The following is a 17,428-nucleotide window of genomic DNA, read 5'->3' on the forward strand; positions in this document are numbered from 1 at the left end:
AGATGTGCCTGTTTTGATGACTACATCTGGCGCTCAGATAAATCTTAGCTGACATTGTTTAACACGCTAATTGTGAATAATCCCGCTAGTAATCACAGTGCTAAAAATAACGTTCAAAATATAAAACATTCTCATGCATTTTAATCCATCCATCCGTTTTCTACCGCACTTGTTCAAGAAATCACGTTAATGGTAAGAAGTATTTGATTTATTATTGGTTAGCTTCGGAATAACAATGTTATTAAAAAGGATAAGAGACTTATTATACTCTAAACATGTTGGTCTTACTTAAAAATGCAGACATTTAGTTGTATTCAGTGTTAAAAAATATTATAAGGCTCTTATGGAAATACATTTTAAAGTATTTGGCTTTCATGGCTCTCTCAGCCAAAAAGGTTCCTGACTCCTAACCTAGTGTGTGTGTGACAATCATTGCTACTTTAACTTTTAACTGAGAGGATAGACTTTAAAACAGCTCTGGTTGTGTACTCCTACTTCCATGGTTCTGTGCCAAAGTACATCTCTGACATGTTCCAGCCATCTGGAGTCAGGACCAAACAAAGTGAGACTGCGTTTAATTTTAATGCTACTCAAGTCTGGAATAGTCTTGGAGAAGATGTGAGACAAGCCTCAACGTTGGTGATGTTCAAATCCAGACTGAAAACACTTTTATCTAATTGTGCATTCGACAAAGTATTTTATTCATTTGATTATTTTATTTTGAATGATTGTTTTTTTTATGATGATTTTATTTTCTGGTTTCAATTTGGATTATGATTATTATTTAAAAAAAATGTACAGTACCTTACTTGTGTACGAATTGTGCTCTACAAATAAACTTGCCCTGCCTTTTGTTAGAATAATTATGTATATATTATCACACAACTCTTATGCTTAAGGGCCGTTGCTATAGTTATTATCAATTGTGCTGAAGTTGTACTGTTTCTATCTGTGCAAAGGGACATCGTCTTAGTGTTTTCAGACCCTGAATCGGCCTGCTGACTGCCAAGGGAACGTCGAGTGCAGTGACGCAGACAAAGCAGAGACAGGGCGATATCACGAATATCAACACATTTGCATTTCATTAGTAATCATATATTGTGTCTAACTGGAGCTGTCGAGATTTACCTCCTTCCCGCAGCGACAGCTTCAGTGATGTAACCAGGGACCTCCCAAATAAATGAGACGAAGCACATGGGCTGGACTTTAGAGCGTAGTTTGGATCCGTAACTAGAGTACAGCCCAAAAAACGAGCAAAATTGAATTCTGTCTCCGCATGATTCCTTACTTCTCGTCTGTTTAATAATGTCATCAGTGTTTGAACCTGACATCTTCTTGGTCCTTCGACCTAAGGAGACAATGGTGTGCGCGTCACACATCTTAGGCCACGTCACCTGGTGTGACCTCCACACTTTCACAGAAGCTCAATGTTAAGTTGTTTTATTTTTCGTTAGCAGCAAAAGAAGAGCGACCATCACTTTGGGAATATCTGCAGACATCCACCTACTTGCCTCACAACCAACCACTGATCCTCCTTGTTGAGGTTTACAAAATACCAGCACGGGACAAAGTGTCACAAAAGTGGCGCATGAAATTTCCAAAACTATTGCAACTTCATCTCTGGTGTTCTGGTGTTCCTGAGAAAAACAACCGTGGAGAAGAAAACTTCTTTGAACAGCGTTCCCCCGCCTTAGTCTCCATTTTTGTATTCCTGTTGATACCTGATACTTCTTTGATGATAAATAAAAAGCGGCGCTCACAACATCAGACAAGCCTTTGATAGGAGAGGATGCGTTGAAATCAGTTTTCATTTAAAGTGGAGTTTAGCCACTTGGACTACCTGTGTGGCTCAGGTAGGATGAGGCTGATCCATGGCTGGGAGACACTGCAGCATCACGTTCGATACTTGGAGAGCTTTTCTACCTTCAAGGGACTCAAAGCGCTTTGACACTATTTACACATTCACACACTGATGCAAGGCCCTCACCACCACCCATCAGGAGCAAGGGTGAAGTGTCTTGCTCAAGGACACCACAGACGGGACTGGAATGGCGGAAGCCGGGGACCAAACCAGGAACCCTCATGTTGCTCTACCAACCGAGCCATGCTGTCCTCATCACTTGCTTTTCAGCCGCTCAAAAAGGTGTGTAGCAAGTTTTGAAGATCAGCAACACACACTAAAGTTCCACTGAGTGTTTTATGTGTGAAGTTTTCAAGACTCTAGGCCTGATTTGCTAAAATCCAAATAGCACGTGGTAAACAGTGTGTGCAATATATATAATAGCGTGTACTATTATATATATTTTTTAATTATTCTTATTTTTTGTCCTGTCCAGCTTCTCAGGCAAATCATTCAGTTGATGTAGACGTCCGTATCGGCTGTTCAGATTTACTTTACAAAAGAGAAGTGTGGGATACTTTCCTTGTTGCCTTATTTGTATTTGACTTTATTAAATGTAGTTATGTTATCATTTGGTGCAGCCGGGCCGGAGCAGGAGGGGATGGAAAGAGGGAAAAAAAGGAAGTCAGAGGGGGACATTGTGGTGATAAAAGAAGGATTAGACAGAGAGACAAAAACAACAACAACAGCAAACACAACAATAACCACAATTAATTTTTGTACTATTATTGGGCGTGTTGCCTGTACAATTGTAAAATGGTGCAAAACGCCTTATTTCAATGAGCATTTTGCATGTACTATTTAAAGGTCATCACCACAAAGACACTAATTTACAAACCCCATTTCCATATGAGTTGGGAAATTGTGTTAGATGTAAATATAAACAGAATGCAATGATTTGCAAATCCTTTTCAAGCCATATTCAGTTGAATATGCTACAAAGACGACATATTTGATGTTCAAACTCATAAACCTCATTTTTTTTTTGCAGATAATAATTAACTTAGAATTTCATGGCTGCAACACGTGCCAAAGTAGTTGGGAAAGGGCATGTTCATCACTGTGTTACATCACCTTTTCTTTTAACAACACTCAATAAACGTTTGGGAACTGAGGAAACTAATCGTTGAAGCTTTGAAAGTGGAATTCTTTCCCATTCTTGCTTGATGTACAGCTTAAAATGTTCAACAGTCCGGGGTCTTGTTGTCGTATTTTACGCTTCATAATGCGCCACACATTTTCTATGAGAGAAGGTCTGGACTGCAGGCGGGCCAGGAAAGTACCCGCACTCTTTTATTACGAAGCCACGCTGTTGTAACACGTGGCTTGGCATTGTCTTGCTGAAATAAGCAGGGGCGTCCATGATAACGTTGCTTGGATGACAACATATGTTGTTCCAAAACCTGTTTGGACCTTTCAGCATTAATGGTGCCTTCACAGATGTGTAAGTTACCCATGCCTTGGGCACTAATACACCCCCATACCATCACACATGCTGCCTTTTCAACTTTGCGCCTATAACAATCCGGATGGTTATTTTCCTCTTTGTTCTGGAGGACACCACGTCCACAGTTTCCAAATATAATTAAAAATGTGGATTCTTCATATCACAGAACACTTTTCCACTTTGCATCAGTCCATCTTAGATGAGCTCGGGCCCAGCAAAGCCGGCGGCGTTTCAGGATATTGTTGATAAATGGGTTTTGCTTTGCATAGCAGAGTTTTAACTTGCACTTACAGATGTAGCGACCAACTGTAGTTACTGACAGTGGTTTTATGAAGGGTTCCTGAGCCCATGTGGTGATATCCTTTACACACTGATGTAGGTTTTTGATGCAGTACCGCCTGAGCGATCAAATGTAATATCATCGCTTACGTGCAGTGATTTCTCCAGATTATCTGAACTTTTTGATGATTTTACGGACCTTAGATGGTAAAATCCCTAAATTCCTTGCAATAGCTCGTTGAGAAATGTTGTTCTAAAACTGTTTGACAATTTGCTTACAAAGTGGTGACCCTCACCCCATCCTTGTTTGTGAATTACTTAGCATTTCATGGAAGCTGTTTTTATAGCCAATCATGGCACCCACCTGTTCCCAATTAGCCTGCACACCTGTGGGATGTTCCATATAAGTGTTTGATGAGCATTCCTCAACATTATCAGTATTTATTGCCACCTTTCCCAACTTCTTTGTCACGTTTTGCTGGCATCAAATTCTAAAGTTAATGATTATTTGCAAAAAAAAAAAAACAATGTTTATGAGTTTGAACATCAAATATGTTGTCTTTGTAGCATATTCAACTGAATATGGCTTGAAAAGGATTTGCAAATCATTGTATTCTGTTTATATTTACATCTAACACAATTTCCCAACTCATATGGAAACGGGGTTTGTGTATATGTTTGAAACATGCTTTATGGACATTTTAAAAGCAGTCCTGTAGTGCATCGACAATTAAACCACTTTTTCGGGCATAGGGACACCATTCCTTATTTCTGTCGCCCTCGCTAGTTCATGGTCCTACTTGGCGGTCAAAGTGAAGTGTGAAGTGAATTACATTTATATAGCGCTTTTCTCTAGTGACTCAAAGCGCTTTACATAGTAAAAGCCAATATTCAAGTTCCATTTAAAGCAGTGTGGGTGGCACTGGGAGCAGGTGGGTAAAGTGTCTTGCCCAAGGACACAACGGCAGTGACTAGGGCAGGGGTAGGGAACCTATGGCTCTAGAGCCAGATGTGGCTCTTTTGATGACTGCATCTGGCTCTCAGATACATCTGAGCTGACATTGCTTAACACGATAAGTAATGAATAATTCCACCTGTAATCACAGTGTTAAAAATAACATTCAAAATATAAAACATTCTCATGCTTTTTTATGTTCAAGAAGTTGCGTTAATGGTAACAAGTAATTTATTTATTATTGGTTAGTGAGGGGCTTGCCCTCCTGGGGGTTCTTCAGACCACCAAGAGTCTGTTTTAGGGTTACAATATTGTTTTATTTTATTTTTCTCTCAGTTGCTTTCCAGCAATTGTCTTTTTCTCTTTAGTCCTTACTCGCGCTCTGGCTCCAGCCCCAACCCCGTCTCTCCTCCTGGCTGCTGCTCATAACAGAGCGACAGGTGATTAGATAACAAGGCCCATGTGGGCCTTCTACGCACTTGTCGCTGATTTTGAGGCTGATTTCGAGGCCGGTCCTGGCAACATCCCGCTTTGCTGCAAGCCCGCAGGCCACGCCCCCTCTACAGTTAACTTCAGAACAACAATGTTATTACAAAGAATAAGAGACCTATTATACTCTGGAAATGTTGGTCTTACTTAAAAATGCACGCGTTTAGTTGTGTTCATCCATCCATCCATCCATATTCTACCGCTTATTCCCTTTTGGGGTCGCGGGGGGCGCTGGCGCCTATCTCAGCTACAGTCGGGCGGAAGGCGGGGTACACCCTGGACAAGTCGCCACCTCATCGCAGGGCCATCACAGATAGACAGACAACATTCACACTCACATTCACACACTAGGGCCAATTTAGTGTTGCCAATCAACCTATCCCCAGGTGCATGTCTTTGGAGGTGGGAGGAAGCCGGAGTACCCGGAGGGAACCCACGCATTCACGGGGAGAACATGCAAACTCCACACAGAAAGATCCCGAGCCTGGATTTGAACCCAGGACTGCAGGACCTTCGTATTGTGAGGCAGACGCACTAACCCCTCTGCCACCGTGAAGCCCTTAGTTGTGTTCAGTGTTAAAAAATATATTATATGGCTCTTAGGGAAATACATTTTAAAATATTTGGCTTCTTGGCTCTCTCAGCCAAAAAGGTTCCCGACCCCTGGACTAGGGTGATCGAACCTGGAACCCTCAAGCTGCTGGTACGCCACTCTACCAACCGAGCTATGCCGCCCCATGTGTCCAAACTTGTCAGATTATATCTCAGCAATCTACCGTATTTTTCGGACTGTAAGTCGCAGTTTTTTTCATAGTTTGGCCGGGGGTGCGACTTATACTCAGGAGCGACTTATGTGTGAAATTATTAACACAATACCGTAAAATATCGAATAATATTATTTATCTCATTCACGGAAGAGACCCAAAAAATGTCAGCAATGGTCACACACACGTCAACCAATAAGAATTCAGAGGGGGAGGGTCATGGCAGAAGTGCATTGTGGGTCATGGGATGCTAACTGCTATATGCTACTGCCGTAGTTATTAAAATGGATCATTTCATGGTTGGCGGTAACTTATAAAAAGTGAGAAGAGCTGAACAAAAATGGCGTTGAAAAGGAGATCATGTAGTGCAGATTACAAGCTGGATGTAGTGAAATATGCAGCAGAAAAAGACAAGAGGAAGCGGCGCATACCTTTGGAGTTGGCAGAGTTGTTTAGAAGCCACATCCAGGAAGATTTTATGGGATTTATGGATTAGGAGTGAGAGATAGTTTGGTAAAGGTATAGCATGTTCTATGTGTTCTAGTTATTTGAATGACTCTTACCATAATATGTTAGGTTAACATAGCAGTTGCTTATTTATGCCTCATATAACCTACACTTATTCAGCCTGTTCTTCACTAGTCTTTATTTATTTTGAATTGCCTTTCAAATGTCTATTCTTGCTGCTGGATTTTATCAGATACATTTCCCCAAAAATGCGACTTATATATGTTTTTTTCCTTCTTTATGTATTTTCAGCCGGTGCGACGTATACTCCGGAGCGACTTATAATCCCCAAAACACGGTACTTTCCAGGTGAGAGGCATGGTTTATGATCTACAATAAACTGTAAAAGTAATATTGCTGTTGTCCTTTTGTTTCAAAAAGCATCCAAGAGGTGAACATTCCATGCAGTGCAATCATTTCCCGAGGAGTACAATTAGAGACACCACACAACTGCTCCAAGTTGAAGTGTGTCATTTGAAGAATCCCTAAAGCAGTCAGACTAAGCAAGCAATCATTTCAATTAATTTGAATGAAGTGGCGTATCCCCCTCAGAGACTTCATCTTTGAGGTGGCTGGAATATTTCAGAAGAAATATAAAGTAAGTGTCCTTTCATTTCAAGCTCGTCTAATAGTGGATTTATTGGTTATTTGGCGATGAAACTTGTATTACTACAAACTTTACTTTCTTTATTTTCACTTTATTTCCCAGCGTGGCAGTAGTGAACACATCTGTCTCACTGTGCGATTCTTCCACTCCCGTCCTTGCACGCTACACCGCTACAACAAAGATGACGGGGGAAGACGCTGTCCAAGTGGAGGCACGTAAATAAGAGCGCCCACAAAACGGTGCATCCTGAAGAAACTGTCAGAAAGTGAGCTGAAGATGATGAGTAAAACATCATCCATGCAGCATTTTGAGCAAAAAAGCACCATTACATGTTATGTAGACCAGTGGTTCCCAACACCCGGTCCGGGGATCGGTACCAGTCTGTGACCCATTTGCTACCGGGCCGCACAGAAACAGTAATTAATTTATAAATTACCGCATTTCCTCCGACTTAACTTTGTCCTGTCGCACTAAACGCACTAATAAGCTTGTAAATATAACTCCTTTGTTATAGTACATTAGAGCCGGGGTTTTCAACCTTTTTGGAGCCAAGGCACATTTTTTGTGTTGAAAAAATGCGGAGGCACACCACCAGCAGAAATCCTTAAAAAAGCTAAACTCAGTTGACAGTAAAAAGTGGTTGTGGCAATTGTTGGATATGACTTTAAAGCATAAGCAAGCATGCATGACTATAGCTCTTGTCTCAAAGTAGGTGTACTGTCACCACCTGTCACATCACACCCTGACTTATTTGCACTTGTTTGCTCTTTTCCTGTGTGTAGTCTTTTACTTCTTGTCTTGCGCTCTTATTTTGGTGGCCTTTTCCTCTTTTTTTTTGTTATTTTCCTGTAGCAGTTTCATGTCTTCCTTTGAGCCATATTTCCCGCATCTACTTTGTTTTAGCAATTAAGAATATTTCTGTTGTTTTTATCCTTCTTTGTGTGGACATTGTTGATTGTCATGTCATGTTGGGATGTACTTTGTGGACGCCATCTTTGCTCCCCAGTAAGTCTTTGCTGTCGTCCAGCATTCTGTTTTTGTTGACTTTGTAGCCAGTTTTGCATAGCCTTCCCTAAGCTTCAATGCATTTTCTTAGAGGCACTTACCTTTTGTTTATTTTTGGTTTAACCTGCACACTGCCTCCCACTGTTTTCCACATCTACAAAGCAATTAGCTACCGGCTGCCACCTACTGATATGGAAGAGTATTACAGGGTTACTCTGCTGAGCTCTAGACAGCACAGACACTCAACAATACATAAATTGCAGACTACAATTACTGGTATGCAAAAAATATTTTTAACCCAAATAGATTAAATTAGATCATCTCCCACGGCACACCAGGCTATATGTCATGGCACACGAGTGTGCCGCGGCACAGTGGTTGAAAAACATTGCATTAGACAATGCACATTAAAGGCCTACTGAAAGCCACTACTAGCCACCACGCAGTCTGATAGTTTATATATCAATGATGAAATATTAACATTGCAACACATGCCGATACGGTTAGTTTACTAAATTGCAATTTTAAATTTCGCGCGAAGTATCTTGTTGAAAACATCGCGGTATGATGACATGTATGATGACGCGTGCATCTGACGTCTCTGGTTGTAGCGGACATTATTTTTCAGCCAGATCCAAGCTATAAGTAGTCTGCTTTAATTGCATAATTACACAGTATTTTGGACATCTGTGTTGCTGAATCTTTTGCAATTTGTTCAATTAATATTGGAGACGTCAAAGAAGAAAGATGGTGGAAGGAAGCTTTTAGCCTTTAGCCACACAAACACACAGTGTTTTCTTGTTTAAAATTCCTGGAAGTGATGCTTTGCTATGGATCATAGCGGTCAAGCCAACATGGATCCTGACTACATGCCAACCGGCAGTTTTCGGCGAGAAAATTGGGTCAATAAGTCGCCTCTTACCGGAGACATCAGCGGAGCTTCTGTGCTGCTGCAAGCTGACTTCCCTCAGAGACTCTGGCGTCAACACACCCCTCCGACTTTAAAGGTACTATTTAATCTCACTAAAACACTAGCAACACAATAGGCAGATAAGGGATTTCCCAGAATTATCCTAGTAAATGTGTCTAAAAACATCTGAATCGCTCTTACTGCTCTCACCTTTTTTTTTTGGGGCTTCACTCTAAATTTCCTCATCCACGAATCTTTCATCCTTGCTCAAATTAATGGGGAAATCGTCACCTTTTTCAGTCTGAATAGCTCTTGCTGCTGGTGGCCATGATTATAAACAATGTTCAGACGTGAGGAGCTCCACAACCCGTGACGTCACGCACACATCGTCTGCTACTTCCTGTACAGGCAAGGCTTTTTTATTAGCGACCAAAAGTTGCAAACTTTATCGTGGATGTTCTCTACTAAATCCTTTCAGCAAATATATGGCAATATCGCGAAATGATGAAGTATGACACATAGAATGGACCTGCTATCCCCGTTTAAATAAGAACATCTCATTTCAGTAGGCCTTTAACGGACATATAAAATGTTAATGTGCCAGAGTGTAGCCAAAGGCTCATTTTTCATGCTTATATTTTTGCTGTTCTTATCTGCCACAAGTAGAAAGCCGGTCCGTGAAAATAATGCATACATTAAACCGGTCCCTGGTAGAAAAAAGGTTGGCAAACCCCGATGTAGACCACCAGGTAGTCTTTTACATTTAGAAAATAAAATAAAAATAATAATAATATGACTCCGTTCATGCGCCTTTTGTATAAAAAGAAAAAGACCTGCTCACAGTTTTTCCAGGTTACAGAATTGTAAGAACAAACTGGTTATGAATAGTAAAGAGAAGACTACTAAAATGCATCAGCCCTTAAAATCCCACTTTCATTGGTGTTTCCTCAACTAGCACATCCATCCAGTTAAGAGCACTGCAGGATTTATTCTAATGATTGCCAATTAGTCAGCCTCTTGCACTGCTCAACTTACACCCCGGCTAATTAAAGAACTCCTGTTTCGTCTGATGCAGGCCACGGCTCGCTTCTTCTGCTCCGTCTCACTCAGCGTGTGTGTGTGTGTGTGTGTGTGTGTGTGTGTGTCTTACCTGTTGACAAACTCTTCAAAGCGAATGCGGTGGGAGTAGCCCTGGCGGCGGATGTTGACGGTCTCCAGAATGCCGGTGTAGCGCAGCTGCACCATCACCCTCTCCTTGCAGAAGCTCAGCGCCTTCCTGTCGTCGTTGGGCTTGATGCAGCGTACGAAGTGAGGCTGACCCACCACCATCTTGGACAGCAAGTCCATCAGCGAGTACTGCAAAAATCAGAAGATGACGAGGTCAGAGCCGGCTGGATCAGAACCGGAGAGGCGCCATCCTGTAGAGCAGAGTTTTGCAACCTTTTTGGAGACAAGGCACATTATTTGCGTTGAAAAAAATGTGGAGGCACACCACCAGCAGAATTCATTCAGTTGACGGTAAAAAGTTGTTGGCAATTGTTGGATATGACTTTAAAGCATAAGCAAGCATGCATGACTATAGCTCTTGTCTCAAAGTAGGTGTACTGTCACCACCTGTCACATCACACCCTGACTTATTTGCACTTTTCCTGTGTGTAGTCTTTTACTTCTTATCCTGCGCTCCTACTTTGGTGGCTTTTTCTCCCTTTTTGGTATTTTCCTGTAGCAGTTTCATGTCTTCCTTTGAGCAATATTTCCCACATCTTTGTGGGGACGTTGTTGATTTTATTGTCATGATCGGATGTACTTTGTGGACGGCGTCTTTGCTCCACAGTAAGTCTTTGCTGTCTTCCAGCATTCGGTTTTTCTTGACTTTGTAACCAGTTCAGTTTTAGTTTTGTTCTGCATAGCCTTCCCTAAGCTTCAATGCCTTTTGTCAGGGGTACTCACCTTTTGTTTTTGGTTTAAGCATTAGACACCTTTTTACCTGCACACTGCCTCCCACTGTTACCGGCATCTACAAAGCAATTAGCTACCTGCTGCCACCTACTGATATAGAAGAGTATTACAGGGTTACTCTGCCGAGCTCTAGACAACAATACATCATTTGATGACTATAATTACTGCTTTGCAAAAAATATTTTTAAAGCAAATAGGTGAAATGACGTAATCTCCCATGGCAACCAGACTGTATCTCATGGCACACTAGAGCAGGGGTAGGGAACCTATGGCTCTAGAGCCAGATGTGGCTCTTTTGATGACTGCATCTGGCTCTCAGATAAATCTTAGCTGACATTGCTTAACGCGATAATTATGAATAATTTCGCTGGTAATCGCAGTGCTAAAAATAATGAGCAAAACATAAAACATTCTCATGCATTTATATCCATCCATCCGTTTCCTACCGCACCTGTTCAAGAAGTCGCATTAATGGTAAGAAGTATTTTATGTCACGATGGGGGAGGTCGCAGCTTGCTGCAGGGTCGTTCCCCCAGGAAGGCAGACGGACTACTCGGGACATGGCATTTAGGACAAAACGTGATTTAATTTTAACTAAAAAAATATACAAACAAAAATCGCTCACAGCGGAGGCACAACTTGGGCTAAAAAACAAAGCTAACACATAAACAGACTAAGAACGTAAATCAAACAAAACTTACTTGGCATGGCATGAAGCACAAAACTGTATACTCTAGCCTTTAAATAGACCTCCTTTTTAGACCAGTTGATCTGCCGCTTCTTTTCTTTCTCCTATGTCCCCCCCTCCCTTGTGGAGGGGGTCCGGTCCGATGACCATGGATGAAGTACTGACTGTCCAGAGTCGAGACCCAGGATGGACCGCTCGTCGGGACCCAGGATGGACCGCTCGCCTGTATCGGTTGGGGACATCTCTACGCTGCTGATCCGCTTGAGATGGTTTCCTGTGGACGGGACTCTCACTGCTGTCTTGGAGCCACTATGGATTGAACTTTCACAGTATCATGTTAGACCCGCTCGACATCCATTGCTTTCGGTCCCCTAGAGGGGGGGGGGTTGCCCACATCTGAGGTCCTCTCCAAGGTTTCTCATAGTCAGCATTGTCACTGGCGTCCCACTGGATGTGAATTCTCCCTGCCCACTGGGTGTGAGTTTTCCTTGCCCTTTTGTGGGTTCTTCCGAGGATGTTGTAGTCGTAATGATTTGTGCAGTCCTTTGAGACATTTGTGATTTGGGGCTATATAAATAAACATTGATTGATTGATTGAAACAAGTCAGAACAGGGCGACTGACTGGCAAAGACGAGCTTAAATACTGCCTCTGATTAGTGCTCGGGAAGCAGGTGAGCCGGCATTTTGTCCACTAGAGACAGGTGGACAAAATGAGTAACCAAGGCAACCAGACAAGGGAGTGGAAAAAACAGGAACTTAAAGAGTCCAAAGGACAAACAGCACATGGCCAAACAAAAACATGATCAACAGAAATGACATTTTATTTATTATTGGTTAGCTTCAAAATAACAATGTTATTAAAAAGAATAAGAGACTTATTATACTCTAAAAATGTTGGTCTTACTTAAAAATGCACGCATTTAGTTGTATTTAGTGTTAAATAATATGATATGGCTCTCACGGAAATACATTTTGAAATATTTGGCTTTAATGGCTCTCTCAGCCAAAAAGGTTCCCGACCCCTGCCCTAGTGGTTGAAAACACTGCTGTAGTGTAAAAAAAAAAGGTGACTGATAAAAACCAGTTACAGTACAACAGGAATTGTTGCGTCTTTGAGGGCGCATGGCTGCGATTGTCGTGTTCCTCACCAACGCAGGAAGCAAGCAGGAGTAGTGTTAAGGTAAGATGAAGTCTTCGAATATATTTACGGCAGAATCAAAAATACAAACTGAGGACGCCAACAAGCGTGAAACCAAAATGTCAGCAAGGGTGAAAATACTAGGAAAGCAAGACTGTACAAAGAAGACTAGAGCGAGGAGAGAAAAGAGGAGAAATGTAAATGTTGTCTATAGCGAACATGGACCCAGCAACTACTGCTGGGTGACAGGACAACATAAAGGGGAGTGAGTAACATAAACACCTGCTGGGAACACTCATTGCTAAACTAAGACAGGTGAGGAGAATCAGTCCTGGTCGTGGAACTGTGGACCAGCTCTATACTCTGGGCAGGGTTCTTGAGGGTGCATGGGAGTTTGCCCAACCAGTCTACATGTGCTTTGTGGACTTGGAGAAGGCATTGGACCGTGTCCCTCGGGAAGTCCTGTGGGGAGTGCTCAGAGAGTATCGGACTGTCTTATTGTGGCGGTCCACTCCCTGTATGATCAGTGCCAGAACATAGTCCGCTCCCTGTATGATCAGTGTCAGAACATAGTCCACTCCCTGTATGATCAGTGCCAGAACATAGTCCGCTCCCTGTATGATCAGTGTCAGAACATACTCCGCTCCCTGTATGATCAGTGTCAGAACATAGTCCGCTCCCTGTATGATCAGTGTCAGAACATAGTCCGCTCCCTGTATGATCAGTGTCAGAACATAGTCCGCTCCCTGTATGATCAGTGTCAGAACATAGTCCGCTCCCTGTATGATCAGTGTCAGAACATAGTCCATTCCCTGTATGATCAGTGTCAGAACATAGTCCGCTCCCTGTATGATCAGTGTCAGAACATAGTCCACTCCCTGTATGATCAGTGCCAGAACATAGTCCGCTCCCTGTATGATCAGTGCCAGAACATAGTCCGCTCCCTGTATGATCAGTGTCAGAACATAGTCCGCTCCCTGTATGATCAGTGTCAGAACAAGGTCCACTCCCTGTATGATCAGTGTCAGACATAGTCCGCTCCCTGTATGATCAGTGCCAGAACATAGTCCGCTCCCTGTATGATCAGTGTCAGAACATAGTCCGCTCCCTGTATGATCAGTGTCAGAACATAGTCCGTTCCCTGTATGATCAGTGCCAGAACATAGTCCGCTCCCTGTATGATCAGTGCCAGAACATAGTCCGTTCCCTGTATGATCAGTGCCAGAACATAGTCCGCTCCCTGTATGATCAGTGCCAGAACATAGTCCGCTCCCTGTATGATCAGTGCCAGAACATAGTCCGCTCCCTGTATGATCAGTGCCAGAACATAGTCCGCTCCCTGTATGATCAGTGCCAGAGCTTGGTCCACATTGCCGGCAGTAAGTCGGACACATTTCCAGTGAGGGTTGGACTCCGCCAAGGCTGTCCTTTGTCACCCATTCTGTTCATAACTTTTATGGACAGAATTTCTAGGCGCAGTCAAGGCGTTGAGGGGTTCCGGTTTGGTGGCCGCAGGATTAGGTCTCTGCTTTTTGCAGATGATGTGGTCCTGATGACTTCATCTGACCGGGATCTTCAGCTCTCACTGGATTGGTTCGCAGCAGAGTGTGAAGCGGCTGGAATGAGAATCAGCACCTCCAAGTCCGAGTCCATGGTTCTCGCCCGGAAAAGGGTGGAGTGCCATCTCCGGGTTGGGGAGGAGACCCTGCCCCAAGTGGAGGAGTTCAAGTACCTAGGAGTCTTGTTCACAAGTGGGGGAAAAGCGGATGGTGAGATCGACAGGCGGATCGGTGCGGCGTCTTCAGTAATGCGGACGTTGTATCGATCCGTTGTGGTGAAGGAGCTGAGCCGGAAGGCAAAGTTCTCAATTTACCGGTCGATCTACGTTCCCATCTTCACCTATGGTCATGAGCTTTGTGTCATGACCGAAAGGATAAGATCACGGGTACAAGCGGCCCAAATGAGTTTCCAGGTCTCTCCCTTAGAGATAGGGTGAGAAGCTCTGCCATCCGGGAGGAACTCAAAGTAAAGCCACTGCTCCTCCACATGGAGAGGAGCCAGATGAGGTGGTTCGGGCATCTGGTCAGGATGCCACCCGAACGCCTCCCTAGGAAGGTGTTTAGGGTACGTCCAACCGGTGGAGGCCAGGGGGAAGACCCAGGACACGTTGGGAAGACTATGTCGCTGGCCTGGGAACGCCTCGGGATCCCCCGGGAAGAGCTAGACGAAGTGGTTGGAGAGAGTAAAGTCTGGGCTTCCCTGCTTAGGCTGCTGCCCCCGCGACCCGACCTCGGATAAGCAGAAGATGATGGATGGATGGATGGATGGATGGATGGATGGATGGAGAATCAGTGCCCATGGAAACCACAGAGAACAGGGAACGAGGGTGCACCCAGGAAACAGACTAAAACAGAAACATAACTAAACATAAATCATGTCATCACCCGGGTAACAGATCATGCCAGTAATATTATTTATTTTTTTCAGTCACATAAAAAAAATTAAAGAAATGTAAATATACATGGGCATAGACCACAGGTGAAAACTCAAGGCCCGGGGGCCACATCTGGCCCGCCACATTGTTTCTTGTGGCCCTCATAAGCCTGAGAATAAGTCAAATTTAATTTTCTGCCGAAAAATATTTGTTCTTTCAGTTGACCATTTAGTTATTGCTGTAAAACAGAGAATGGCTAGGATTGAATAAGATCTGCATTTCGTACTCCTTGTTGGACATGTTGAACTGTGAAACTGTACACATGTGATGGACCACATTGTAACTTTGTATGCTTGTTTAAAATATACAAACACTAATACCTTTATTTTGGTTTTAATTTGTTGTGATGTGCTACTTCTCTGCAAAGCAGGAGTGTTTCTGATAAAACGTAAATAAAGTAACCACAATATGTCAGATGATGCAGGCCACTTTTTAACCAAAGCAAACTACAATAACAAACATTTCAATAAAACATCTCTGGAGTGTCGATCAAAACTGGCATTTTTGTATTACTAGAGGTAGAAATCTGGAAAGTAATAGTCCGTTCCTGGATCTCCTTTCTGGCATGTCTGACACTCGCTGCTGACAGGAAGATCACCTTTGACACCACACCTGCTGGCTTGTGTCTGTTTATCCAGCCATCTGCGAGCAGGCTGACGCAAAGAAGCATCATGAAACTTTGGCGGGAGTTGCAGAACGGGCCCAACAAAAGTAGTTAAAGCTTTAAATATGTGCCTATCAATATCGATACCAATATCGTTATTCTTTATCAATACCGGTATTCATTGGTTCTCTTGTCAGTACAATATGTCAGTGATTTTTTGTTTGAGTGGTTCCCCTGGAGCATTTTCAAAAAAAGGATTGAAATTCGAAAAAGATGAGGGAAAAATATAGATTTTTTGTTTTAGTATGTTTTTTGTTTGTTTGTGGACAAACATGACACAAACCTTATCAATTGTTAGAAAGTCGACTGTTTAATATGTTTGTGTGTATGCTTCACTGATGAGGAGTATTTGGTGAACATCGCTTTGTCCTACTAATTTCGGCGGTTCTTGAACTCACCATAGTCTGGACTGTGATGCAACAGTTTGTTTACATGTCAGATCTTCCACTCTTTTTTTTGTCTCATTTTGTGCACCAAAAGTTTCATGCAAAAAGGTGAAAGATGTTGATGTTATTGACTTGTTGGGAGTGCTAATCAGGCATATTTGGTTTGATTGATTGATTGATTAAAACTTTTATTAGTAGATTGCACAGTACAGTACATATTCCGTACAATTGACCACTAAATGGTAACACCCCAATAAGTTTTTCAACTTGTTTAAGTCGGGGTCCACTTAATTCATGGTAAAATGTTGGAATGTAACACCCAACACTACGGTCTGTTGGGAAAAACGACACAATGTAAATAACAGAGGTCGGCAACCAACGACTCTTTGGTGCCGCACGAGTGGTTCCCTGGAGCATTTTCAAAAAAAGGATTGAAATTCGAAAAAGATGAGGGAAAAATATAGATTTTTTGTTTTAGTATGTTTTTTGTTTGTTTGTGGACAAACATGACACAAACCTTATCAATTTTTAGAAAGTCCACTGTTTAATATGTTTGTGTGTATGCTTCACTGATGAGGAGTATTTGCTGAACATCGCTTTGTCATACTAATTTCGGCGGTTCTTGAACTCACCATAGTCTGGACTGTGATGCAACAGTTTGTTTACATGTCAGATCTTCCACTCCTTCTTTGTCTCATTTTGTGCATCAAAAGTTTCATGCAAAAAGGCGAAAGATGTTGATGTTATTGACTTGTTGGGAGTGCTAATCAGGCATATTTGGTTTGATTGATTGATTGATTAAAACTTTTATTAGTAGATTGCACAGTACAGTACATATTCCGTACAATTGACCACTAAATGGTAACACCCCAATAAGTTTATCAACTTGTTTAAGTCGGGGTCCACTTAATTCATGGTAAAATGTTGGAATGTAACACCCAACACTACGGTCTGTTGGGAAAAACGACACAATGTAAATAACAGAGGTCGGCAACCAACGACTCTTTGGTGCCGCACGAGTGGTTCCCTGGAGCATTTTCAAAAAAAGGATTGAAATTCGAAAAAGATGAGGGAAAAATATAGATTTTTTGTTTTAGTATGTTTTTTGTTTGTTTGTGGACAAACATGACACAAACCTTATCAATTGTTAGAAAGTCCACTATTTAATATATTTGTGTGTATGCTTCACTGATGAGTATTTGGTGAACATCGCTTTGTCCTACTAATTTCGGCGG

The 17,428-nt window shown here is 42.4% G+C and overlaps 1 protein-coding gene and 1 long non-coding RNA gene across 2 annotated transcripts in view; one reads left to right on the top strand and one right to left on the bottom strand.

Moving 5' to 3' along the window:
* Positions 1 to 17,428, bottom strand: part of myo3b (myosin IIIB) — a 327,297-nt gene that overhangs the window by 137,230 nt on the left and 172,639 nt on the right. The window contains 1 exon segment of the mRNA XM_061880054.1: positions 10,014 to 10,219. Coding sequence (XP_061736038.1) covers positions 10,014 to 10,219 — 206 coding nt within the window.
* On the top strand, positions 1,779 to 9,865 carry LOC133537803 (uncharacterized). Its single transcript, XR_009802846.1, has 4 exons — positions 1,779 to 2,143; positions 6,594 to 6,650; positions 6,723 to 6,939; positions 7,051 to 9,865. It is a non-coding gene; the product is annotated as an uncharacterized LOC133537803 (long non-coding RNA).

Source organism: Nerophis ophidion, linkage group LG19 (genome assembly GCF_033978795.1).
Source record: "Nerophis ophidion isolate RoL-2023_Sa linkage group LG19, RoL_Noph_v1.0, whole genome shotgun sequence".
Taxonomy (NCBI): Eukaryota; Metazoa; Chordata; class Actinopteri; order Syngnathiformes; family Syngnathidae; genus Nerophis; species Nerophis ophidion.